Source organism: Ambystoma mexicanum, chromosome 5p, assembly GCF_040938575.1.
Source record: "Ambystoma mexicanum isolate Mex_15411 chromosome 5p, UKY_AmexF1_1, whole genome shotgun sequence".
Lineage (NCBI taxonomy): Eukaryota > Metazoa > Chordata > Amphibia > Caudata > Ambystomatidae > Ambystoma > Ambystoma mexicanum.
In genome coordinates, this window is record NC_090930.1 from 387,145,394 (window position 1) to 387,173,263 (window position 27,870).

General features: G+C 44.9%; 1 protein-coding gene across 5 annotated transcripts in view; it reads left to right on the forward strand.

Annotated features, from left to right (window-relative positions):
* Positions 1–27,870, forward strand: part of FGF13 (fibroblast growth factor 13) — a 1,438,916-nt gene that overhangs the window by 898,332 nt on the left and 512,714 nt on the right. Inside the window, exon 1 of one of the 5 annotated variants that reach the window (XM_069612781.1) lies at positions 2,487–2,836. The exons of the other annotated variants lie outside the window; for them this stretch is intronic. Within the exon in view, the coding sequence (XP_069468882.1) occupies positions 2,806–2,836 (31 nt within the window). The 5' untranslated portion in view covers positions 2,487–2,805. Of the gene's footprint in view, positions 1–2,486; positions 2,837–27,870 lie in introns of those variants that run through there. 5 annotated transcript variants of the gene reach the window in all.

Genomic DNA, 27,870 nt, shown 5'->3' on the forward strand with positions numbered 1-27,870 from the left:
CAAATCTGTGAACATCAAAAAGAACTGTCTTCAATTTCAAATAATGAATTTAGCAAAAGGGTTTATTGGCTTGTTTGCAAGACACATGGACGACATTCCAGCCATAACCCATTCCAAACCAACTAAGCTGCCCTTCCCTCCAGATCCACTATTTTGATCCCGTCCATGGCACATGGCCACTGAAATGGATCTTCTGGCATGCTATTCCTGCTTCCCACCTAAAACAATATTCCTCGTTAAGGTCCATCATTTGTGTCCATAGAGAGAGATTCCATGCAGTGTAGTAGCTCCAGGTAAAGTTGGCTGCTCACTCACACTTCTCTCCATAAGAGGTACGTTGTTTTCACTGGTTTGAAACAGTGCAATCCATTGGCTTCAGTCCAATGGCCTTGTCCCACCAACATGGCCAAGCCATAAAGTCTGTACTCAGAAGATTACTTGCACATGTACAGTCCATTCATTACGGGCAATCATTGCCATAGGAAAATAGAGACCAAGGGACACCCTAAGTAAAGTCTGGTAGAAGCTAAAAAGAAAAAGAAAAAGAATAAGGACAGAAAATGAAAACATGAAGGTAGTGATTTCTTTCTTTCTCTTATATCCTGCAACGAAAAGATGTTCAGTCGCCCTCCTTCATTTGATTGTTTTCCCACCCCCTTTATCGGGCCATGATTTATTATTTATTTTATTTCCTTCCCTGGTGGCTGCATTCTTTCACAGTATCATGTCTTGTTTGAATGGGGAACTCCTTAAACTTTTGAGAAAGGTGCTACAAGAGTTTCCTCACCCGAGTAGCAAGAGCGCCCAACACAGTCCTGCTCCCCCTTATTCAGGCAGTTCTGCCCAGCTTTCCAGGGGACCAACTGGTGGTTATGGCCGGGCGTGCCAAGAAACATATTCCTCAGCTGTTCTTATTGCCAGTCTTGGTGAAGCGGAAATTGTGCAATCAATCATGCTTTGCCTAAAGATTACAACCTGGCACTGACATAGTCAACCCACTTCCAAAGCAGGCATTCCATTTGATTGTATATGGACTATAGTCCTCTGCAATTTAAAATCTAAAATTGCTAGTTGGGTCATTGCCGTGTTGTCTCTCTCATTTAGTGACCCGCCTCGTTTGCTTTCTACTTTGTTTCTGCACAATGATTTCCCATGGACTTACTTCGTGTAGCAGAGTTGTGAAGCGTGTGGCAAGCTTGGCAGTCACTCTCGGAGATGCTCCCTTCCTGACTGCTTATATACTGGACTTCATAATTGCTGTGTCAGTATAAATCAGGAGGATGTCAGAGCACGAGTTCTACGCTATTAAGAGCCAGTGGTAGTGCCTAGCTCCGCTGCTCAGGATGATTAAATACACCGTGTACTCTTAATCAGAATTGAACAGCAGCCGAACAATGGCATTTCCAGTGCTCAGTAAAAATAACTTCCACCTTCAAAAACATGCGTGTTTTATGATCGCCAATCGTAAAGTTAGGAAACGCTCAAAATCTCATATTGACAACGGTGATCTGATTTTCTGCCGTCCTCCTTTCACAATAGTTCATACCTAAACATAACTCGACGCTCTTATAACGCCCTTTCTATGTAGGTTTTATGTGTTCATTCATATATAACATGTGCACCATGGGCGGGTGCGACAGCCAATCAGATTGCCCCAAACTTTGGCTGAATCTACAGATGCAAGCCTGGGTGTGGAGCAACCCGAGTACTCTGCACACCCACCCTCCACTGCTGTTTTCCCTCCTCCCCACCCCCAAACCAAGCCCCTGAACACCCCCCAGCACTCCTCTAATTGCCTGGAAAGGGCTCCTCTGCCTTGGCCGAACCCTCCGCTTTGCTTCCTATCCAATCCTTGGAAATGGGGCAGGGGATCTGACTGGAGCCCCACCTTACCTTTCCATGACAATCCTGACTGCCCCCCCCCCCCCACGCTGTTGCGAACGAAGAAGCGCGTGCGTTTCCGGTCTTCCAGTTGCTATCACCACCTCTAGGGTTTGCCTGGGGGTGCTAATGGCAATAATAGCGTGTTCTGTGGGCTTTACCGGCCCAGTAATGGCACCGGGGCCCGGGCCGTTACTGGCCGTTGAAACCTGCAGAAAACGATATTATTGCTTAATTGGTGACCGCCGTTTTTTGTACCGGTTAACAGCAAAACACTGTTACATCAGAAAACAAATGTCTTTTTTTATATAAGAAATTATTGCTATCTGTCACACATGACGAAAGCAAACTTCTGCACGTTCCACTGAACAACTGGGCAAGTGTAACGTTAATTATTATACTCACACGCAAATAAAACAACAATCTCAGCTTCCGTATCACAAAGCTTTAGCGGTTCTGTGCCCATTTGCAACCCCCCCTCGCCCCCTCCTACACACGCACTCCTTGCCTCGACCCAACCAGGCAGCTGCTTGGACCATCGCACTTAGTTCGTGCTGCGGTGTCCTGTTTCAGTAATGCTTTGTAACTCGAGATGTCGAGGTGGAATTTGGTGATTAAAAAAAGAACGTGTTTCGATAAATCTTCGGTGGGGGGAGGGACGTTTAGGTTAAAGAAAGGCTTCGTCCGTGCCAGAACAATACAGCTCCGTAATGAATCATTAATGATCTCTGAAAGTCATAATGGCCTGTCACTAATGCCCGTTAATGCTCTCTCTGTACCACTAGCATGAGATGATGCTTCTGGCCCGTACCTTGGAGAATACTTTAAATATGGCTTAAAGTTTCCCTCATCTGCTCTCTGCGTGTTGGCTGCAAATGTAGAAAACAACCGGCCGCTCCCGCAGCATCAGCGCCTGCAAGAACCATGTCTTTGGGCTTGAGAAAGTCGTATTCAGGTAAGGCGGCTTTTAGGAACGGCTCAGAGGGACAGCACGGGATCGGGGGCTTGCAGATCAAGGTTGCCTTGCCACGGTCGGTGGGGGGGGGATTCTATAGGGTATTTATTTTCTTTTGCGCGTGCAGTCAGGGTTATTTTGGTAGAGATCATTGGCGCGCTCCCACGAGTGCGCCAAACCCCGCATTTTTTTACCAAATGGCCACGCTCCCCCGGGTTCTGCGGTCGTGGGGAGGGGTGTTTCTTTGCACTATATGTCGGGTCATTCCCAGAGAAAGGCGGGACTCGTGTTAAAGCTGTACATTGAGGAGATGAGCATACACCTTGTATTGGTCTCTGTCAACCTTAAAACTAAAACGAGGAAAGCCGTTTTCAGCTTGACGTGCCCACGAAATATACGTAACATAAAGCGCGCGTGTTGTTTAAAGAGCTAGAATCCGTATTATTGCGCTAGAATCCGTATTATTGCATGGACTTTCATTGTTGGTCCCCGCGCGCTTGGCTGCCACATAGGGCCGGTGTTGTTTGTGAAGCCGGGAGGAACGGTGCCTCTGCGATGTAACCTTTCCTGGCTGGAAAACCAACGCCCGCACTTACACTGAGGAGTCGCCGCCACACAATAACATCGTGATGTGCGTCCCGTGGCAAGTTAAGGGGCGACGCAAACAGACCCTCTTGCAAATGTGCATATGTGCTCTTTATTTCGTTCAAACCAAGACAAGAAAATGAATCGACTGGGGACCCTGGACTCCTAAATCGACTGGGGACCCTGGACTCCTAAGCATTGTTGTCTGGCCGGATCAATGCTAGGGGATGTGGCGAATAGTAATGAGATCATCAAGGCTGCAGAGTTATAATGTCTGCAGTCGGAGTAATTACAGTTATAGATTGCCATCTCTAAGTATTTGTTCGATTGATCGCACGCAGCGACATTAGTGAGGCTTGCTAGACTTCATGGGCCAAACGTCTTTTTTCCTCTCGGTCGCCCTGAAATGGCGCGCGATCTTGTTTTTTTCCAAATGTATTAAAAGTCATGGCTAGTGCAAACCGATGGCTTTAACGTGATGCCCATGCTGGCAGATAAACGGGTGCTTTATGGGGCAACGATCTCCTTGTTTACGATGCTTAGTCGCTTAGATATGTGTGATATTATAACCTTAAACTAACCAGTTTTAAATTGACTTTTCATTGGATAACTCCATTTTAACTCTATGCGTGAGCCCTGTTTCGTGGGAATGCAACAGAGCTGCAAGGCTGTGTGGTGCAATGCATTGCTGTGGGTGTGGACTGGGTGGAGGGCCTGGCGTGTGCGTGTGTGCGCGCCCCCTTGTAGCCATTCTTTATATTTAGAAAATGCAACGTTTAAATAATGTTCTGGTTTCTGATCTCTGGTGTGTGCTAAACAGTCGATACATTACATATTGTAAGTGATCACCATATTGCAGTGTTCTAAAGATGACATATCCGCATGGTAATGATGACGTTCTAATGCTGCTTAACTTCCCTTTGTAAAATTGGCACCTGTTTCATCCTCTGTGAACTCAATCGTTTAGACATCCCATCCCTTTTGTTTAAAACAAATAACATGCTATTGGATTTTGGGTTTCTTTTCGATGGTTATGGCAGATGCATTGTGTATATTTTAAAACAAGATCATGTTTTTTTTGTGACACAATGACACTAGTTTGTATTGTAAGCAATGGCCACTCCTTTTCACATCTGATGTTATCCACATAAAATGGTTGTCCTTCTCCACGCAGAACCCCGAGAAGAAATGCACCCCATAGTTGAAAGCTGCCCCTTTACGTGTGTGTGGTGTTGTTTGACCTGCATCCCTTTTCACACCCTGCACTGTCCCTTATGGGCCCGCTTTGAAAGAGGTGTAGAGTGGAGGCATGAGGGAATTATATGCAAGATATACATGACGAGTGTGATGTCTCAAACGTTGGGTAGGAATTCGGATGATCTATGACGTCACAGTAGGAGGCTACACCATCCACAGAGGCACATCATGTTGCATGGTATGGTGACAGTAACCGCAGGATGCATGAGTGCATCATGCCTCAAGGTTGCGTTTTCTTGTCTTATGTGTCTGTTGGAATGTTCCAATGCATGTTACCAAATTGTAATGGTCACTAAAGTTAGTACTTACAGTTTTAGGACAATGTAATCACATCACATTTTTAGCCACTAGCGTGTAGCAATTATATCAAGTGGTCTGATCAAAAGTAAATATAGGAGTAATCAATGTATTGAATATGCCACGTTACCTCAGTAGAGAGAGAGAGAAAGAGAACGAGAGAGAGAGAGAGAGAGAGGGATAGAGAGAGAGAGGTGTGTGTGTGTGTATGTCATTCTTGTCTGCACCCTGGAAAACATCAATATGTTGAATTGCACACCCAGTGTATGGCGCATAGCCACTTCACCTAGCACTGTATATTGTAAATAGCCCTGCATGTAGGCTGATCACGATAGGTTAAATATATCCTGAAAGTGATGACGTGAATCTGTATTATTAATTTAAAGGATCACAGTACTGAGAATAGATGCACTTTTGAACTAAAACACTACTGTTTTCCATCACACTTCGCCCAGTGACTCCTCAGACAACCGAGAGAGGAACAAAGTGTGATTTGACTTTGGAGCAGCATCTATTAACAAATATTCCAGCTCCTGAAATATTCCATCCTCTGAACTGCTAAGAGGATGCCTTAAAATCGAGCCTAATGTTCCTTTCACTAGAATAGGAAATTCAGTCTCCTCTGTTCCATTGGTAAAGCCCTTTGGTTGAAGCCTTTGCTAACCTGTTGCCAACCATCAAATCAACCATCTGTCCATAGTCTCTTGAACCAGAATTTGTCGGAAAATTCATACATAGGGTTGTGAATGGGCACAGGTGAGAACAGCCCACAGGCTCAAGCTAAGTGTGGGCTTTGGTTAGGGCTTGGGGCCGTTACAGCCCGTGGCTGCCATCAAGACCTGGCTGGTAATGCTATTAGCACTCCAGAACTTCATTCCGGATGCACATTATTTAATTTTTTATTTATGGAAACCGTCTTTCGGTCGACTCTTATGTGCCAATTTTCTATAGAAAACTGTATAAAACAAAATGGCCACAGGTGGAAATAGAAGGGCAATGTCCTTTTAAGTTTTCCAGGATCACCAGAGAGGTCTTAAGGGTGTGCCGTGGAGCTCTGGAGCAGTTGGCACATATTTAAGTGTGGGTGGGACGTGTGACCTTAAGGGTGGGGGCAGGCATGGGACAAGGGGGAAAAGCAGCCGGGGTCACTGGTAAAAGTGGAACAATGGTGAGCCCCTTGGGAATGACTCAGGTGGCTTGTAGAGAATTTGGGAATTTACCTGTTGATTCTGTCTATTCCGGGGCACCTGATTGGCTGTTAGCTCTGCTGCACATGCTAATAAAGCACTATTCACCATCTCTGCTGCTACAGTCTAAAGGATTGATAACATATCTTTCCAGTATGGCATTTATCTTTAGTGGTTAGAGAAGGCAGTGGTATTGCCTCTTCCCTAAAATAACACTCTGGATACCAAGATCATAGTTTACTGTAGAATCATTACCAACTTTTCATCATCTCCAAAGAATTCTTAATTTAGCAACTGCAAAAAAATCTGGATTTACATCTTTTTCTGTTATATTCTCACCATTGTTCTTCAACATGTGTCACGGGCTGAACTAAAGAGTATATCTTTGGAATGAAACGTCTATCTACGTGGACCATCCCTTTCACTATCAAACGAGCATATGATATGATATGGCATTTATAATGCGCCTGTACACAAGTCGTTCAGGGCGCGATGAGGCAAGGGAGGGGGAACCGAGGGAAGACAACTATCTTACTAGGCCAGGTGAAATTGAGATTGCGCAAGTGCAGGGGAGGAGGGAAAGGGAAAAGTGCGGGTGGAGGGATGGGGGGTGGGACATTGCAATACATAGGATCAACAGTAAAAAATAAATAAAAACAATAGGTAAAAGTACGGCCAGCTTGTGGCAAGGGCAGGGGAAAGTGCAGACATCGAGTGTCAAGAGCTGGTAGGGGACTATAGCGATACAAAAACAGGCCCCCAAGAGCTGGGGTTGCCAGGGAGGCAGCGCAGGTGTGCAACTGGCAGGGGAAAGGACCTGGGCCCGATTCAGAGGGTAGCCAGGAGATCAGTGCAGTTTCAGTCAGGAGTTCAGCAGGGGAGAGGAGGAGAGAAAGCAGAAGCAAAGTGGAAGGTCTTGAGGTGCTTCTGGAACCGGAGATAGTTCTCAAGTTTCAGGGAGGTAAGGAGGCTGTTCCAGAGGGAGGCCCCAGCCGAAGAAAGAGATCTACTACCAACTCATTGGTTGGAGAAGCGACTGACTCTTATGGAGTTGGTGGCGGATGAGCAAAGAGCTTGAGAAGGAAGATATTTAGGAAGCGCGAGTTGAAGGTATTGAAGCCCAGGCTCCAGAAGGCTTTGTGGACAATGCAAAGGGTTTTGAACTTAATCCTCGCTGCCACTGGGAGCCAGTGTAGAGATTTCAGTCCTGGAGAGATAAAATTCCTGGGCTTGAGGCCACGGACAAGTTTTGCAGTCCTGTTCTGGATCAATTGCGGAGGGCGGAGAGTAGAAGCGGGTAGATTTAGAAAGAGGCTGTTGTAGTAGTCCAGCCTAGAGAGAAGCAGAGATCTGGAGACAGTGAGCTTCTGGGGGAAGAAGCAGAAAGGAATAATACCTCTGAGGAGGTGCAGCTGGTAGTGTGACTTCTTAGAGACGTCTGAGATGTGAGGAGAGAAGGAGAGTGTGGAGTCTAAGATGACCCGAGGATTTAGCCTCAGAAGTGGGAGCAGGAAGAGGGCCAAGAGAAGCTGCCCAGAGAGCGATAGGAAAGGAGGGAGCAGGTGTGCTGATGAGGAGAATCTCAGTCTTATTGGCATTAAGGCAGAGATCATTGGTGGCACACCACTCCTGGATAGCGGACAGTCAGAGATGAGGGAAGGAGAAGAGGTGGTGGAACAGAGACTGAAAATGAGCTGAGTATCATCCGCTTAGCATTGAAAGTTGGGGCAGAGAACGGCAATGCAGTGGGACAGAAGTGCCAGGTATTGGTTGAACAGCCAGGGAGAGAGGTTAGACCCCTAGGGAACACCACAGGTAGAGATAGAGATAGAGGAGAGGAAGGACCCTAGTTGGACCTAAGAGGGTCGATCAAAGAGGAAACAGGTCAGCCAAGTCAGGGCCTAATCAGTGATGCCCAGGTTATCACAGAGACGGTTGAGCAGGATGGCATGGTCGACCGTATCAGAGGCAGAAGGGAGATCAAGTAAGATAAGGACTGTAAAGACTGGAGGAGGGTTTCTGTACTCCTGCCCTCTATATGGCAGAGTAGTCCCCCAGCCACAATTTTCTATGTGGTAACAAATGTTGAGCAATCATGGCTTAAGTTCTGAGGAGGTGATGCAGGCTGGTTCTTCAGTACAGTGTAGTCCCCAAGCCCGACAAAGGAATGTCCACACACTATGTTAGTGATAACACAGTTCTTTATATAAATAAGGTTGAGAATATATACACACACAATAACACACTTTGTGCTCAGGCAATACTAATATGTTCAATATCTATGTGGTACCACAGTTAACTCTTGACACCTTTAAAATGCACCAACTGCTGACAGTTATCAATGACATTCAAGTCTAATAGCACAGTGAACCAACATTGGATGTGGGAGGAAAACAAGTTGGGTTAAACACATGGCAGAATACTGGGTCCCTACCACCAGACACAGTTCTGTGTGAGGATCCCCCCACTGGGGCAACTTGTAGATAAAATATACTGGCAAGCCCAGTCCATATATTGTTTAGCAGAGTCTTGTTTCCTTCTAAAACAGTTCTACTACCCCAATGTACTTGGTTAAGCAGAGTTCTTCAATGAGTCATCAACGGATCCTTCTTGAGTGAATTCCCTTTAAGGCAGGAGCCACGGATTGTCGAGATTCCTTGAAGAAAAGGTGAACAATGTCATTGAGGTAGCAGCTTTGGTCCTTGCGGTGCTCGTCGATGATCGTTTGGGGATGTCCTGAGAAGATGAGGCATGCGGTTCACCTCAATGACGAGAGTTCATTGCACAAAGTAGATTGATGAAGAACGTAGTCCCAGCAAGGGCATCGGGTTATCAGCGTTTGGCGACGGCAATCGGGACTCGACCACAGCTGGCTTTCGTATCTTTGTCAGCGTCTTTGTGGACATCGGGTGGCGGGAAACCCACAGGCGAATTCTCCTCGGTTCCTCAACGACCTTGACTTTCTCCAGCAGAACAAAGCTGTCGACAGTGATGAGCAAGGGAGTTCTTGATTTCAAAATGACCGGTCGATGAGGTTACAGCGGTCCTCTGAACCTCAGTCGACTTTGATGGTTGTTGATGGCCTCGACGTCCTGGCGCTTACTTCAGGATTTGTCGCCAGTCCCAGTCTCTGGTCAGCAGCCTTTCGAGGACTGACTTCCAAGGAGCCTTGGTGAAGGTTAGCTGGTGCACGATGTTCCCTCATAGCTCGGGAAGTGGTCTCCTAGCCAGATCCTCTTTTGGATCAGTTCTTGGAGACACGACAGCTTTCAGATTGTGTCGAAGAAAGCAGCAGCAAAGCCTTCTTCCTCCAGCTGGGCTTCAAGATTAAGCATCATTTTTCGACTTCAGCTTCTGATCGATTCTAGTCAGTGAGAGGTCCCCAAATATACAGTTCTGTCTCTCGTACACACTGCTGAGTCGGGCTCAGGCAGCCAATAATTCAGAAGGGAATTTAGCAGGCAGGCAGCCAATCAGGTTCACAGTGCATTCAGGCCATTTTCTTCCATCCAGACACTCACAATGAGGAATGTAGATTGGGGCAAGCACCCAGCCTTTCAGCACTCCACACTGCATTAATACCAGTTTTGGGGAGGGCTGTCTCAGTCATTGTGTCACACACCAGAAACCAGACATGCATAAAATGAAATATATATTGGTCACACAATCCATTCATGCAGGTGCCACCCCAAGGGTGTATCCACAACATGCAGTCATTGGGAAAGCTCTAGCCAGTCTGGCCTGGACTTCCCAACAATACCATATAACATAGCAGCCAGTCAGGGGAAGAGACAGAGTCAGGGCTTCCCAGGACTTTGGGAACTCAGGGTAACAGGCAATAGAAAGCAAAAGGCCACATGTGCCATCTTGTCTCCACTGATTCCTATGGCAGGGCCTGGGTATCCCAAAATGGATGATACACAGAGCACCAGTCAAATTCAGCACAGAGCTGCCACCAGCCCATACCCTGCTCTTTGGTCCACACACAGTTGCCCCAAAAACATACACTAGGGTTCAGGGTTGTACCCCCACCCATGGGTGCTACAAGGGTAGCCCAAGTGCCTGTTCACCACAACCAAAAAGAGAAAGAGCTGCACTGCCAGGAATCCCACATGCAGAAAACAACATAGAACATAAACGATAAGGGAGTACATGACAAGGACATGGAGGCCCTGTCCCTTCAATGAATTTCCAGCATCACAAGGACACAGGGGTATTGGAATTAAGGTTGTAGAGCAGGTCTTCACGGATGTTCAAGAGAGCAGTTTCCATGCTTCTGGCAGCTCTGAAGCCAGACTGATGGTCATGGAGACAACCAACCGATTCGGTGTGAAGATTAAGCTGGGAGATGGGCAGCTTTTCCAGGAGTTTGCCCGGGAAAGGAGTGATAGAGATTGGCCAGTAGTTAGCCTGGCAGGAGGGGTTGGTTGAGAGTTTCTTAATAGGAAGGTGCACAAGGGAGTGCTTCAGGGGGCAAGGGAAGACTCCGGTGGTGGAGGAGTGGTTGCAGAAGTCAGTCAAAGCAAAAGCCAGGGTGTCAATGTGGTCCTTGATGGTTTTAGAGGGACAGGGGAGAACCTGTTTTGAGGAGACATTCATAGATCAGACCTGTCTAGAAACCTTTTCTGGGGAGAACAGGGGAAAGGCAGAGAATGAGGGGGGTGGCCACGGAAGGGCCAGAGGAAGAGGGATGAGTAGAGGGAGGAGGAGGAGAGGAAGAGAGAGAGGACAGGATGTCCTGAGTTTTAGAGATGAAATGAGAGGCCAGAGCCGAGCAGAGGGCCTGGGAGGGGACCGGAGAGGTAGAGACTGCAGCAGGATTGGCCATCTCCTTGCATATTTTAAAGAGTTTGGCTGAGTTGTTGAATGCCACAGAGAGGCAGGCTTGGATGATGGCTCTCTTCTTGGTGCGGACTGAGCCGGTATTGCCTTTGGAGCAGGCGGCAGGCCAGTTTGTCAGAGGATATTCAGGAAGCACACCATTTCCTCTCAGCCACCCTGCACTTACGTTTAAGGGTAACAAGGTCTGAGTCGTGCCAGGAGTTGCACTTGGCTTTGGGCTGCAAGGAGATTCTCGTGACAGGGGCAAGAACATCAAGATTATCAGATATAGCAGAGTGGAGCAAAGAAAGGGCTGTGTCAGGGTGTGGGTCAACCAAAGGGGGAGTGGGGATAAGAAAGGGGAGGTGAAAGCCTCAACTGACACATGCTTCATGGGTCAGATAACTGAGAAGGTGGGTGGCAGTGCTGAAGTTGGCCTGGCCAGAGGGGTCAAGAGATAGAGCTAGGTGAAAAGGAGAAAGTGGTCACTCTAGGAGAGAGAAGTGGTGAAAGGGATAGAGAGGGGAAGGTCTGTAGAGATCAAAACATCCAGAGAGTGCCCACCAGAGTGAGTCAGGCCAGAGGGGAGGATAGAGAGTGAGAGATAGTTGCAGAGGTCACGAAGGAGTCCAGAGGAAGGACAGGAAGCATCCAGGTGGATGTTAAAGTCTCCAAGAAGCAGGAGTTGAGTGGTCGAGACCAGGAGGGAAGAGGAGAAGTCCTCCCGCTCAGAGAGGAAGGAGGCAATTTGACCAGGTGGCCAATAGATGGTAGCCACAGTAAGGGAATGGCTGGGAGAGAGAGCGAGCCTGCAGACAAGGCATTTGAAAGAGGAGTGAGCCTGCGTAGGAATGATAGAGGCAGAGATCCACTCAGGGAAGATCAGGGCTACACCCCCTCTGGAACGGTTTGACCTGGGCGCAGAGAGGATCTTGTAGCCATCAGGAAGGAGTGTGTCAAAGCTCCTGACAGAGCTGGTAGTGAACCATGTCTCGGTGAGACCGAGGACATCGAGGTCAAGTTCTTCCAGGAGGTGGCGGATTTCAGAGGAGTGTTTGACAGCTGAGCGACAGTTGAGAGTGGCAATATGGAGAAGGTTGCCATACTTGAAATACTTCCGGGGAGGGGTACAAATCAGAGGTACACCCTATAGAGGTGTAGAAGAAGCCTGATGGGGGGGGCAGAAGAGGAAGGAGGAGAGGGCAAGGGAAGGCAAGGAAGCATGAAGGGAAGAGAAGGGACAGCAGGAGAAGAAAGAAAATTGATGAGGCATGGGAAGTATTTATCAAAGAGGAGAAGGTTGGCCTGAGGGCCTTGGACCAAGTCGCTACCATTCAGGTAAACATTAATGATGACCTTAGAGGAGTGGAAGGGGGCCAGGAGGGCCTCCCAATGGGTGCCACCATTAATGGGAGAAAAAGAGAAAGGAGAAAGCACAGAGACCATATGGAGAGTCTATAGGTCTGGCAAGGGAACAACAAAGAGGATGTTGGTGAGGGTTTGCCTGGAGAAAGCACTGGTAAAGGTGTCAGCAATAGGGAGGTCTGGGCTGGAGACCAGGATGTCCTTTTTAAACTCCTTCCTACCAGATTTAGTGAGGAGAGCAGGATAGTCAATAGAGAAGCAGTTAGAAAAGATAGGATAGACAGAGAGCACTATAGAGTAGGCAGAGAGAGAAGAGGAAAGGGAGTGGGGTGGGGCTGGGGGTAGGGAGAAAACTAGAGAAGGATACAGGGAGGGGCGCAGCAGACAAGACAATAGTAGACAATTGAGAAAAACGACAAGAGCTCGGACAATAGTAGAACAGTTTTCTAGATTAACGCTTTGCTAAGAAGGCAAAACCAAAGACAGCACTACTTTTGCAATGCAGTTAAATACTTTCACAATGTAGTTTAAACACCAGAGACAACACACCTAGGTTTGAGAGTCCTGTATTGTGGGAGAGAGACCTAGATGCAGTTTAAATACTTTTGCAATACAGTTTAAATACTTTCACAATGCAGTTTAAACACTAGATACAAAAAAGTAGTTTTGGTAGTCCTGTATAGTGGGAGAGAGGCCCAGGTTTCACAATGCAGTTTACATACGGCCAATAACCATAGTAAGGCGCATTTGAATGTAATAAACATGGGGATAATGTACAGCTGTCTCATAACTCTGAGCCTAACAAAAATTTATTTTTCATTGTATACAATGGGTTAGATTAACAAAGATTTTAATTTAGGTAATTGAGGGGTTGTCCTTGAACCTCTCTGACTTGGACCTGCTACCTTATACCTAATTCTCAAACAGGAGCAAATCTGGGGGATCTATGTGATGCGCATGTAGCATGCCATTCACAAAGATTGATCAAGGGTGTCCCAGTGATGCTCCATTGACCTCCAGCTGTTCTCTAGATTTAGGCTTTGTGGATTGGGTACAAGGTATTGTGTGCAAATCTAAGGTGCTGAGATCATCTCCTGATTTGTCACATTGAATCAGGGCCACTATGTGTGATTCAGGCCCGCTATGTGTAGTCCTATGGCTTCTGTATGCTCAGGTCATGTTGACAGCAGGAAACTATTTCAAAAGTCTTCATGTATGGGTTGTGGGTAAGACACTTTATTTACTTAAGGTGATAAAGGACTCTATTGTGCAAGCAGCACCTGGACTAATCCTATCAGTGGGGCAATCAACATCACATTTTTGATCACAGTTAAAGAGGGCAAATAAATTAAGATTACACCTTGACTCATAAGGACACTGAGAACATTTCCCATACAGGCAAGATACATCTGGAATGGTCTAACTATAAACGTTTGACAGTACTCGTGTCTGTCTTTTTACATCAAAAACTCAAGCAGTGCTTCGTCTGATCAGTTTATGGTCCATGGTTGACAAAAACTTGTGTAGTCTGCTAAAAACGTGGTCTTTCTTTATAAACACTTGTCTTAAACATGCCACTTGTTCGTAAAGATCGCAGAGGATATATATGGCAAGGTGTACATAGTAATCACTGAATCAGGTGAACTGGTTATTTTCCCCATTCAATATTTCCTAGGTAGACCATGGCATACATATCCCATGGAATCCCAGCTCACAATAAGGTGACATTTTAAAACAAATGGTATTTAATTTACCACTCGTTTTTGCTTCTACCGCCATATGTCTAATTAGATCATTATGTGCCAATTTTTCTTAATTGAAAGCCTAAGCACGATCCTCAGGTTAGTGGAGTTGAAGCATGCTCGTATTTACCTATGGATATATTCCAAAGTATTTACCTGTAAATACTTGAATCTAAAATGGTATATGTTTGTTTTGATCACATATATATGATTAGACATGATACATTTAAGTAGGTGTTGCAGAATTGCGTAGATTTCAAATGTGCTTTTCTGGGTCATGCGTTAAGAATGTACTATAAAGTTCCATGCATTATTGTGAAGTGCAGTGCATTATTGTGACAGAAGTGATCCAGGCTTCTGCCGCACTTTGACTGGCAAGACCTAGAGAAGACCAAATAGTGGTTCAGGTAAAGTTAACGCCTTTGGGGGCTCTGTGAAATCTGATGCACTTCTTACACTGGCGGATCTTTGCCTTTACAAAATATTTGAGCCTCTTAATAATTTCCAATTCAGTTCAACCAACTTGAACCTATAGACGCATGGGTCACTAGGTGGATTCTTGTTCAAATCCCTTACATTATTTGCCTAGCACTCACGGACAATGGGCCTCATTACGGGTCTGGTGGTAACCCTTCCGGTATTACTGGCGGGTTGCTTCTGGACCCGTAAAAAAGAACCTGTGTCTGACTTCCCGGTGACACCAGGCTATTACATGTTCGGTAGCTGGGAAGTCAGGTCCTGGTAATTTTGTTAATCTCCATTCCCGTAGAGTCCCATAGTACTCTATGGGAGTGGGGACATGGATGCACCGGCACCATTGTTAACGTTGCCGTGCTACCGTGATGGCATCCTCTACTGTGACCGCGGTGCCCATCAGGGTCAGACCTGTTGGGCACAGTGGCTCCAGTGAGCAAACCCGTAGTTTGCCGGTGCGGAATCAAAGGTGTCGGTGATCTTACCGGCACCCTTATTTCTGAACTGGCAAACTCGGCATGAGGTTCCAATGTATTTCATTACATTATCAGATTATTAGACAAATTCCCTTCCACTGCACCTGTGCCTCTGAATGTTGCCACCCGGAGGGAGGGCCCACACACCTGGTTTGTCTCCCCTTGTGTCTCTCATTCACCTCACACACAGTCTTCCTAGGACTTTGTCACTTTGTGCAGGAGGCTGGGCGGTGCTAGCTTGTTCTCTATCAGACCAATATTTCTCTTCTCTTCAAGGAAACACTTGGGCACATCTCAAGTCCACCACGCAGTACTTACCTGGAAGTATGAGAGAATTCCTGCATTGGTATGTGCTCTTTCATAGGAGCATCATGCATTTGCCCTTTTCTGGCCAGTGCTTTGATTTGATTGTGCTGTACTGACTCTATAGGCATGCACATTATCACAAATTCCCCACCTTATCCTCATCCCCCGTCTTACCCCGACAGGAACAGATCCTCCTTCTTTGCCTTCCCCTCTCCAAAGATTGACTAGAGGACAGAGACCGGATGACACGCAGACAGTCTGCAGGCAGCACTGCTATTGGAGGTGCTGCCCAAGTGACACCCACCCCTTACCCTTTTCAGCAGGATTCCAAGGGCATCCTTCCCCATTCACCCAAGGCAATGCGAGAAAGAAGACACGGTTCAGTTTCGGGGCTATTCTTGTCTCGCCTCCAAAGTACCTGAAAAGGTACACAATCGGTTTAGGAGTGGGATATGATGGCATTGAGACCCACTGTGGTGTCCCTTGGCTTCCCTTTCGGATTTGGCGGGATTACCATGGCAGTCATTTCCCTACAATAAATATTCCAGGTTTTGTAGGTTAATTGGAGGATTTACATCCAGATGCATTCTGGAGGCAAATCTACACTTTACCTCTTGTGTCGTAATTCGGATGTATGGGAAACTGGCAGTAAAGCAGGGCTAAGAGAAATTACCACCATTTCACCACCACTTTTTCCTGCACCACTGGACTCGTAATGAGGCCCAGCTGGTATTCATGCTGCGGTTTGAAGTGATGTTGTCGTTTGTATTGGGCTCTCTACTTTGGTTCTATGTTCTTTCACCGCCAGGATTTCTTTCGATTCGTTTTTTAAAAAACATATTTTTATTGAAAAAACATGTCAATTATTTTATATATTTGGGGGTTACCCCCCAAACTCCCTCTTCCATATTATTTAATCACTATCCCTCGCTATCTCTTTCATCCACTTACCAACCCCCCTATATATTTCGATGAGTTTCTTCAATTAATATTTTCCATTAAAAAACTCATACATTTTTTTTTAAAAATGGCGGCAACACGAATGTATAACCTCTACTTTCCAACGTCTCTGTTTTCTGTTTAATCTGTTTGCTTACATGGTTAAACCACACTATGGAACGCTTTATAAAGCTCCTGATATGCTTAAAACGTCCTAATCCAAACAATACAATGAACTGTGGCCAATGAAAACGCACACTTGTTTGCACCCTTCTGTGCGTGTGCCTGTGGGGGTGGAGGGCTTTTAAGAATCTCTCAGGACATTGTGCTCGAGCTCTTAATCGACATCGGATGAGAGGTAATTAAAATAATCACACTCAGGCACTCAGAAGGATGAGGACACTACTCTTCAAAGGTTGGCAAACCTTGGAATGCTTAGCTGAGTAATCTGAAAAAGAAAAGGTGCTGGAAATATGTAATCCTGTGTAGCTATTTTTGTAATATGCTGTACTGTCAAATCATATAGCGCCAAAGAGCCCAAATATCACACACCTTCGAAATACAAAGAAATGTACCGAGGTTTGTATGGAGCTGCCTTTTCCCAGTGGTCGGGAATCCGGGCTCGGTGTGGTTATTAGTTCATAATGCAGGAAGCTGAAAGCTTTAATGGATTGTGAGAGAGGGAGGGGAAGGAAGGAAAGAGACACGAGTAATACGTTATAGGGAATTACAGGAAAATGATTCCATTGAGGGGCTCTGTGGCCGCAATCCGTAGGGCGCCCTGAAAGTACTGTGAGAGGCCAGCAGTGGAATCATTTCTGCATTATGCATTCATTGTTATAATGACCTCTGCTTGCCTTTTTCTGAATCCTAGCCTCATGCTTCACTCATCTCGATTTCCTTCGGCTACGGTTCTGCTGTTTGTTTTCTGCTAAAAAATGAAAAAAAGTCCTTCCATCTAATGATGTCTTCTGTATTTGGTTTAGTGTGTACTTAGCTGCAAGGAGCAGCGCTTTACAGAGAACCTTTCGTTTTATTTTTGATTAGTTGAGGCATCTCAAACATGATGTTCTGTAGGTTAATATATATTGGAAACTATATATAGGTTGTCACCATATCGCTGTATCTAGCATTGAACAGAAATGTAGATGTCAACGAGTGTTTCCCCAACGTGAGACTTATCTAATATCTCCTGTTGGCTATAAAATATGTTCCCAATTTGCCCGAAATTGTGTTCTGTAAACATGCAAGGTGTATTGTGTTCTGTAAACATACAAGGTGCATTGTGCTCCGTAAACATGCAAGGTGCATTGTGTTCTGTAAACCTGCAAGGTGCATTTTAAATGTATTTACATGCCCAGAGAAAGGTACATGCTTAATTGTTGTTTATTTATTCTTCGATTGCACACTCTTTGTTGGATTTTCACAACAGCTATATGTTTCTGAAATTGTGTCTTGCACTACAAGACGATAAAACGAATCATCTGAGAGGTGCACATCTAACAGTAAAAAGGAAAATTGTAAGATGAGTGTTTGTTCTGGAAAAGCAATTCACAAGAAAACGGTCTTTGCCACTTACAACACATCCGCCTGCTGCTATCTCTGTTTGGGTACACCTGTTTGTCCCCAGTGTTCAATGTCCCCTACATTCCCATGGCCCCTACAGTACTTAGGATGATGCTAGCCCGTGAGTCCACGGTGTAATTTATGCTGAAGATCACTGCCAAGACCCAAGTCTGCATCAGGCACCTCCATGTGGCCGACTGAGCACTGCTGGCATTGTCCCCTGTGTCCGTGGAACTACCCCTAATGCCAGACGTTCTCATCACACGTCATCATTCCTTTCTTCATGACATTATGTTTTTTGACTGTGAATATCAATGTTCATAACATGAGTGGCTTTAAATATTGGCGAAAGGTTGTTTGCTGATGTTGTTAAAACTCATGGGGGCTGATTCATGGAATTATTTGCACCGAAAAACGGAGATTTGTGTGCCATTCTGCCCGCAAATCCCCGTTTAACAAATGGGGATTTGTGGCGAGAATGGGGCAAAAATCCCTGTTTTTCGGCACAACAATTCCATGATTCAGCCCCCAGGAGTGCTCGAGTGTATTTTATATACGGATTGTATGAGGGTTCCTCTTGCTCACATTTACCCACGTCTGATATATCGGTTAAAAGTAGAGTTTTGCTAATGGTCTCATGTTGATGCCCTATTTATGTGTTCTGTCTTGCTCCCTCTTCCATATGACATGGCCGATCTCTAGGCCTCTGCTGATTTCATAAAGTCATTGGTGAATGCATTCTTCAGATCCCATTGTTCTTGCAACTACATCTGGCATCTGTGGTTTCCCAATTTACTTCTATATAATGTTCTCCAAAGTGGTTGCTGAAATGTATTGATTGCATAGTAAAGATATTCCATCTGCGTCAGTGTGCAAGCCTAAGCTTTTTGGATATGTGTCTATTTAATGTGATGCTGTTTTTCCATCTCGGAAAGCGAGCTCTGCTAATCAGTCCTCACTTTCTAAATGATCCATGTTAAAAATGAACAGTACACATGTGGTCTCTTTTCTGGACCTGCTTTACCGACATCCCAGCAATTGTCAGGTGGTTTTGGCAACATGGCAGTATTATGGTAAAATGTGCATTCATGAAATAGCCTGATGGGAATCCAAACAATTCTGCCAGCCATGGGCTGCCACTGACAGTGGTCATCCATGATTGGAATTATAACTGTGTATTCCTAAAGCCTGGTGGCAGTTTGGTTAAATACAAAAATAAAGCTATATCTGGTTTGAGGTAGTGACCTTTATTATTCAGATTACTGCTGTAATGCGGAGATAAGTAGGAGCTTAGAAACCACTACTCATCCCTGTACTTCTGGAGATGTCAAAAATGGATATAAGAACACCCAGACTTCAAATTATGAATCAAGGATTTGTGTTCCTTCTCCTTACTCCCTTTCTCCTCTCTCATGTCCCTTCTCTTCTTTTATCTCCCTTTCTACTCCCACCTTTTTACATCCTCTCTTTCCCTCTGATGGTGAGACTGGCCCTAGCTTCCCCTCTCCACTTTCCACTCTATAGTCCCTCTCTGATCTCCTCTCTTCTCTCCTCTAATCCCTCAACTCTATAATCTCCTCTCTAATCTCTCCTCACCTTTCTCTCCTACTCGTCACCTCTCTTTAGTAGACTATCCTCGCTCCTCTCCACTCTCCTTTTTATTTACCTATTTCATTTCATTTTTCATTTAGAACACACTTAATAACAGGAGTGATTTCTAAGCGCAGGATCAGGATTTGAACCTGTGTTGTGCTGTGAGGTCTTGCTTCCAAGACAAACACATTGCCCCTGAGCTATCCTTCCCCCATGTCACTCCCTCGAACATTCTCCATTCTCTCACTCAGTTAAATTCCTATACTACATATAATACTATTCACACAGTCTATCAAACATTTGCTAAATCACAGCCTCACTCATACAATCGGGTATCACTCTCTCTTGCAACATACGCCTCACCGGCAACAATCTTCTGCCCCGCTCAACATTCTTTCTTCTGCTTGATCTCTGTCTGCCTCTCCTCCACCTGACCTCACTCAAGCACCTCTCATTCCTTCTGTCTCTCACAGGGTTTTTATACCTCTGACTTTGTGTGTCCCCCTTTCCCTCCACCTCTCATTGGTTCATCTGTTCACCTTCTTTTTTGGGCCAATCTGGTTTTACAATTTCCCTCAGTATTGTGCCCCAGCAGTAGCACATTTTAAAACTCCCCATTAGCTTCACTCCCTTATCATGCACAGCGCTCGAGTCAGTCACTCTGGTGTAGGTTTTGGTGGTTGTGCTCTGGCCGCCGAGATGCAGTGAGTCTTTCTTTCATGTTGTAATGGGTCGCTGGACTGATCGCATTTCAAATGTGTTTGGGAAGCTGGCAGTTGCAAGCAGCAGAGTGCTGTGACTTTCATCTGGTGTATGGCCTTCTGGTACAGATAGTCATGAAATGACACAAATAGTACCTTTCACATTCAACAAGGCACATATAGAGGTGGGGCAGAGCCGGGTCCTCCTAACTCTCCCACTTAGCCTCTTGGGCAGGACTGACTGTGATGAAAACTCTGGTAGGGCTCCTACCCCAGGGTGGGAGGGGACCCTTCTCCCCCTGCATGGCTCAAGCTCCTGACCCTGTCACAGATAGCAAAAGTAATTTTGTCACATGCATAAAGTCCATCTGTTTGGAATTAATTGCCAAGAACAGTGAAGCATCACATTAAATTACCTATGCATTTCACATTCCATTGAATAGTGTCCCCTTCAAAAACACATATTGCCACTAAATGTTTTATGTAAACATTAAGGATTCACTCAATGAACCCCTTAAGAGCTAAGGACTAGCATGCTCGTCCTTTTTCCATAGACCCGAATAAAGCTCAGCAGTTTTAGAAATGTTTGTTGTGGATAAATGGTTTCAAGATGGAGGTTTTGAATCAGGTTCAGCAATAATGCCCGAACGATGGATCATCCCCGAGTCCAGTATGGTCCACCTACCTTATTCAAAATCAAGAATCCTCAGCATCCTCTTGGGATCACAACTCTCATTCCCTCGCCCTTTCCTGCCCTCGCCCTTCCCTGCACTTGCGCGATCTCAATGTCACCTGGGCTGGTATGATGGTTGGCTCTGTCTTCCCCCGTTCCCCTTCCCATACCTAGTCACGCCTTGAAACAATTGTGTATAGGCGTGTTATAAATGCCATATCATATCCAACAAATGCACACTGCTACAAAGGCATTGAGTATTCAACACATTTTCTATTAAACGTGTTGGCACTTCTACAATCATGCCACTGATTGCAACTGATAGATCATGGATGATTCTTATGCTGGTCTAAAGAATCACATTGGGGGAGGTTTTACAATGAGTGGAATGCAAAATGACGCGTGCAGACCTCCATTTTTCACTTCAGCTAATCCTGTCCTTCCAAGGTGTAGGAGGGGCACAACGTGGAGGTTGCATCTCTGCTGTGCTTTGCTCTTCTTTGGAAGAGTACACTATTTTACACCAGCATGAGTGTTTAACATTAGCACCTGCAAATGCACAGGCAGATTGCAGACATTGATTGGTAAAAGCAACCCCCAAAGAATAATTTGCAGGCTGCGTTTACTTTGTTTTAATACAAAGTGGAGTGTAAAACTGAATTTCGACTGGTGCTCCTCTTCGGTATTGCGCTTCACTTTGTAACTGTTGCAAAGGGCATACAAGCCACACAGCAAGGTGGGCGTCTGCATGCAGTTGGCATTTTATTTGAACTGTCCCCCGGTGTGTACTTGTCATCACAAATAGTAGGGAAACTGCTCAAAACAAGAACTGATATACCTTGACTGGAAAAATGGCACTTACATTCCACCTACCTTGAAATCAGCTTGCTGGCTTTACTGGCAGATTCAAGGTGTTGCTTGATCATCATGCACTGCACTTTCTGGGGCAATGACCCTGACTGCCACCAGAACATGGCACCTTTGCAGGTCTCTCCTCAGATATAACAGATCGGGTTACTCTTTCTAGCGCTGGCTGATCCAATTTAGACAGAGTCACCGGGGAGATAGATCCATAAGGTGATAAAGCTTCGATCTGTGCAAAGGAGCAGAAGAGTTCACTGTTCCCTCATCCTCCAGATCCTCAATGCGCACAGCAAAACCATCTCACACAATGAGGCACAGCGGTCGCTTTCCAAAAGCACACTGACCCAAACACGCGTATACACAAGTTCCTAGACTGGATGCTACCATTCACATCGCATGGTTGGTATTTAGTGGCAGTGTGAATAACATCAGAAGGTGCATCAATAGTATTCATCTTGATTTCCCTCTGTATTAGTGAGAATTCCCATTTCTGTGCTAATTCCCTTCAACCTTAGAGACCCCCAGCTCTTCTGCTGGACTTGAATGATGTATTTATTTATTCACATTTGTTAAGCGCACAGCAGCCCGTGGTCATCGTGACGCTGTTTACAGTAGATGTTCATAGCTTAGTTACACACGTAAACAGAAAAGGCGCAGGCGGCATTGCGGCGCTTAATACAATAGGTGCAGATAGCATAGTTGCATGCAAAATACAGACACTGAGCTAGCATACTAATTGAAGAGGGCAGTTTTAAGGTTTTTGTGGAAGGCTTGGAGAGAGGTTTCAGCTCTGAGGGCTGTGGGGAGCGCGTTCCATAGCTTTGGGGCAAGATAAGGGAAGCCTATTCCTCCTGCCTTGGCCATATTGATTTGAGGCACTGTGAGTTGGTTGGTGTACCCTAGCCTGGTGGGCCTGTGTTCTGGCTAGTGTGACTGATAGGTATGAGGCTGCTGAAAAATGGATGCATTTGAGTGTGGTAGTCAGAACTTGAGGACTGTTTTATTTTAACCCTGCAGTGAGTGAGCCCTTTTTCTCATTCTCTCATGTGGTTGGACCTGATTTGGATTTGTATTTGGAGTCTGACAAACTCCATAGGCATCATCTTGTTTTTTTATGGTGACACACAGCACCTTCAGTGCAGTGTCACAGAAAAATCCTTTAGATTTCTCTGAAGATTTAAACACCCTTTCTTGTGAGTACTACTGTTCCCTCTGGCTCTAAAGATAGTAGGCGATTGGCAGAATGATGCTTCCTGTAGGGCATCTCTTGACTTGAAACAAGTATAGTTAAAAGACACCGCTCTGTCAGAAAGGGGCTGCATATGACATGTTTCAGTGTTTCACGTTCACCGCTTTGTGATACAAATATAACTACCTTATAGTGAATAGTCATTACATGTGTTTACCTAGGAAAGGACCCAGAGAGCTTTCAAAGTATTGGTGTGCTACATACGTCTGCTATATAATTGCTTTCAATCAATCAATCAATATCCATGTGGTCAATTTGACTAACAGCTTTCAAACAGTGTAACATGCACTTGTGTGGTTTCAACTTTAACATTTCTGCAACATATGCTTGCCTTGCACACCTAGTTGTGTAGTAGATGGGAAGCAATATTTATGTACCCTTTTGTGGAAAGCCGATATGCAAGGAGGTTGGAGAAGTATGAGGGAATGGAGGTTACCCATACTATGTGGCACAGCATCCTGATATCCCTGCTCGGCCCTCAGGAAGGGAAGCTACACATATACTGACTGCAGAATCCCGAACAAGGCAAAGAGTTAGCAAACATCTGAAATGGAGCACTTGTGGGATGTTTTCACCCACGCATCCAAGCCCTACCACATCATTGTGCATTACTGACATGGGAAACATCATAATGGCCACCGGAAAGCATGCTGCTCGCCAGAGATCATCCAATAATGCGCAGTGAAAACCTGACAGATAGGCCACCATCCACTTTTGCCTCTGTCAGTGTTAATACAGGAGACCATTGCCAGCCCCATCCTTTGACTGCCCACAGAGCAAAATCAGTGCAAAGGAATATAGTGATGGTCAAAATCCGTTTTAATTGATGTAAAAAATTGCTAAAATCATGGGTCACAGAACCACTAAAAAGGTCCCACCTCCTTATTGGGGGGGTCAACATCATTCTCCCGCAAGAATCTAAATGAATCTGAGGTCCACAGAAGTGCATCTATATTTGAACAAAGTATAATTTGAGGACTGCTTACCGGTAAGGCAGTTGTCAAAAATGGCTGCAATACCGGTGCTTGACACTAACCGGCGCTAGCGATCTAAACTCTGACAGGAGACTTGTATTTCAGAAGCTAAACAGCATCCTAAGTTAGCTGAGACTTCAAAAGGCTTGCTGGTCAATAAGAATTCTTAACACCTACTCTTCCCAGGCCTTACACCAACAGCACAGGATATCACAGGGTCCTGTTGATTAAAAGGGGAGGAGAGTTTCCCTGCAGCCTGGAGGAAAGAGACAATGGATGCCTTCAGCTGAATAGAATATGCTGATTTTCGGTGTGAACTGTCAACATTGTTCTGTGGAAGGCAAGACACATGATCTCTGAGTCAACCCAATTTCCTGGGGGCGGGGGCAAACAAATGGGTGTACTGAATTGAGAGCAAATGTATGTTTTATTAAATTGCTTATAAAATATTGTATCAAGCTGACAGAAATGTACAATTTGGGGATTCTTAATATGAAAATTTCACTCACAAATTGAGACTAAGCTGGACATTGTGTGATGTTCTGAGACCGAACCCTGTGATTTATTAATATTGCAGACACTGTGGTTATATCAGAAAAATGAAAACTTACTGTAATATGCGCAGAGAGGGGGTGTACCTTCGTGGAAGATTTGATGAAAAACCAATAAGGCGAAACCCACTAAAAGCGCAAAATGTTGTCATTTCGAAACCCAAGCTCTTAGAAAGATCAGGGTTGAACAGAGACCTGTCTTAATTAATCTGTGATGTGTACATGTAATTTCAACAACTTGTGTATCTGGGAAATATGTGTTTTGGGTAAAATTGATTTTCTATAAGAAACCAAAGGGGAGTGTTCTTTCCTTAAAGCCATAAAAATGATACCTGATGACACAGGATGACTCACTACTCCGTTCTCCAGTCAGAGGACAGTAAATCCTTTAACCTATCAGAACCCTTAGTGGGTTGGGCCTAGAAAGTCAGCCTTCCCACCCACCTTCAAAAGACATAAAAAGAACCACTGAAAGCCAGATAGGGACTTCTCTTTCCACTTTCTTGCGCAGCACTTTGCCGGACCAGACAATATCCAGAAGGACCATAGACTCCAGATAGACTCCAGAACTTGCAGCGGAGAGGCCTGAACCAAAAGGTGAATCCTTCTCAGCAGGCCTCAGAATCCAGCCAACTATTCAACAGCCAGTCGAGCTGTTTGATTCTGGCTCGAACCCTGTGCCAGAACCATACCCAGACCAGACCGCTGTACAGTGGCGATAGCAGACCCAGACCAGACGCTGTGAGCAGAACCAGTGGCAGAGAGTGCAGTCCAAGGCCCCTTCCGGTCCAAAAACTGGGAGTGAGTATCCAGCCAGATCTGTACATAACCAATCCCTTAGTTTAAAATAATCTTGTCCCATCCATTTCAACCTGTCCCGAACTGCATAGAAATCATGTGTCCATTCTGTGATTTCCAACCTGTCAAAGCAAAATTGTCATTCTGAAATCTTGATTTTATTTCTGAAAATCTACCTCCACAAAAACATCCGTATCCTTTAAACTGTATGTCCTAGAAGCGAAATTTAACTTTCATTTTAAAGCTAAGAACCTAAGCTTTCCAAAGAACCTAATACTCCTTTAGTTTTTCCGTACTCGCGATCAACGCACTCGGATAAAGAGCCGCGAATTGCAAACTGGCTCAATTTCACCACCAATTTCACCACTTGTAAAAATAGCTGTTTCTTGCTTTCCATTGCTGAAATTCGTTTTCACTCTGGTAATCATTCCTGAATCATTGTTAGTGTTGACCTGAACTAATTCAAAGTAGCTATCACCTACCCTGAATCTCCTATAGAAAATTAAAATATTTTTTAGCATATTTTTCACTTCATTGCAAATCACATTTAAAAGTATTTTTGCTTGTTTAAAAGCATACCAGTTGCTCTAGGCTTGCTAGATAGAACTGGAATTTGAAATGCATTTTGGCTGTATTCCTGACAACTGTGTGCTCTTCTTTCCATCTCTTTATATTGCATCAGGGGGGGAGTGAATTGCCACAAGGGGAAAAGTGATCATATTATCTCTTGTTGAAACCACATCAGTTTATTACTGTGCTGCATTCTTTCCATCATTGCCTTTCCTTGAAACCATACAAATATTCTCTACTACCTTATCTTTTCTATACCAACTCCTAAGTAATTAAAGAAGTGTGCTAGTGTAATATTATCCATTGTTGATCACTGTCATGTTCCTAAGTGTGCTATCAAGTATTAATTTATTCATAAAAGTGTGATATATAGATATTGTTTAATTTTTCAAATACATTTTTTAATTTGCAAAACAAACCTACTTCTTGTTTCAGTGAGGTCAGGGGGATTTAAAGAGAGGGGCGTTATATAAGGGTTCATCATCCAGATTTATAAACGTGTCTTAAAAATATATAAATAAGGGCTTCCATTGGGAATCCCAGACCAGGCATTGACTTAGTTGGAGTGCTGAATTGAAGTCACTTACGCACTTCACTGCTGGGCACCGTAGCAGCTCAGCACTGAAACACAAAGACAAGGAACCGGTGTTGGTTGTGCTTGAATTCTCGTTTCTGATGTTATGAAGGGGAACACAGGAAGTGCAGGAGGGGCGTAAGCCACTCGTGGAGTGGTGCCAATGGAAAGATGTAAGGAGGACAGGCATCATCAAATAGAGGGCAGGAGGGGGGCTGGAAGTGGTGGGGTGGAGAGGAGAGAGGAGACTACAGTGTAGTGTGTGGATGCATCATGTGCAATCAGCAGTGTTTGGGAAAACCGCAGGCCATGGAGTTGGCTTTTCCGAATAAACGCTGCACATAAGATTTTACATGCAGAAGGCCTTTAACAATCCTCAGGATTCCAACATGCCAATGGTCTCTTCCCCACCCAGGAACATCTAGACAGTGTTGGCCTAAATCATAGCATTAGAATTATTTCAAAAATAAATGCCTCCGTGTATCCTGCAGGCACCTTAAATGCTTCAGGCAGTGGTAGTGATTACCTACAACAAACGCATCTCCACAATGCACGGTCCTCTTTTACACACATATATGCATAGAATGGACTTTGTTTTAAAGCAGGGCTGCATAAGAAGGCACACTCCTAGCAACACACTTGCATTTCTCAAGACAGAATTGTCATTTTGTGAATGGAATGAGTCATCGGGTGTCCTCCTTTCTTTTTCTCTTACACCCAAAGATTGTCACCTTTTTGTGAGAGGAGGTGATAAAATTCCAAGTTTCAAATATTGCAAGTCAATTCATGTTTTTGGAAGTTTTAATAAAAAGGTCAATGCTTACAATTTTGCAAACAAATAATTTCCATAAAATAATGGAAGGCATTTGTTAACGGTTAACGTGCTCCTGCATTCTGTTTCTTAAGTAAAAAGTGGTTTTCCCATTATTCTATATTACATACAATGCTGCACAATTATGTCATATTTATTTCATAATTGTATTGTGCCCAGTACACGCATGGTTTCACTGGTTAACACGCATATATACATGTATAGCTCCTTGTCGGTGCCTAACTTGAGCATCTTCTGTTCATGCTGCACATCACGAGCGGTACACATGCATGACACACACTTCCTTTTCATTCATCCTGCGTTGTGTTATCGTGTGTTGGTTCTATATGTGTGAACACTGCATCTGGAGATAACTTGTTGATTGTGTGTGCACGGAAGACGTCACACGTTCCGATAAACATGGCATAGCAGAATGCCTGCATACAGATGGCAGTGCAAGACGGCTGTCATTGGAGGGAAAATCGACTGGGCTGGCCTGCTCTGCGGTTTGAGACGTGGACATCATTCTCTGATTGGTCATAAACAAGGTATGTTTCTCGGCCATCTAATCTCTGTTGTTGTAAATGGAGGTAATTCTGGCATTACTTATGAATTTGGGCTGTTAAGCCTGCTCATAATCTTGACACATGTTGGCAACAAA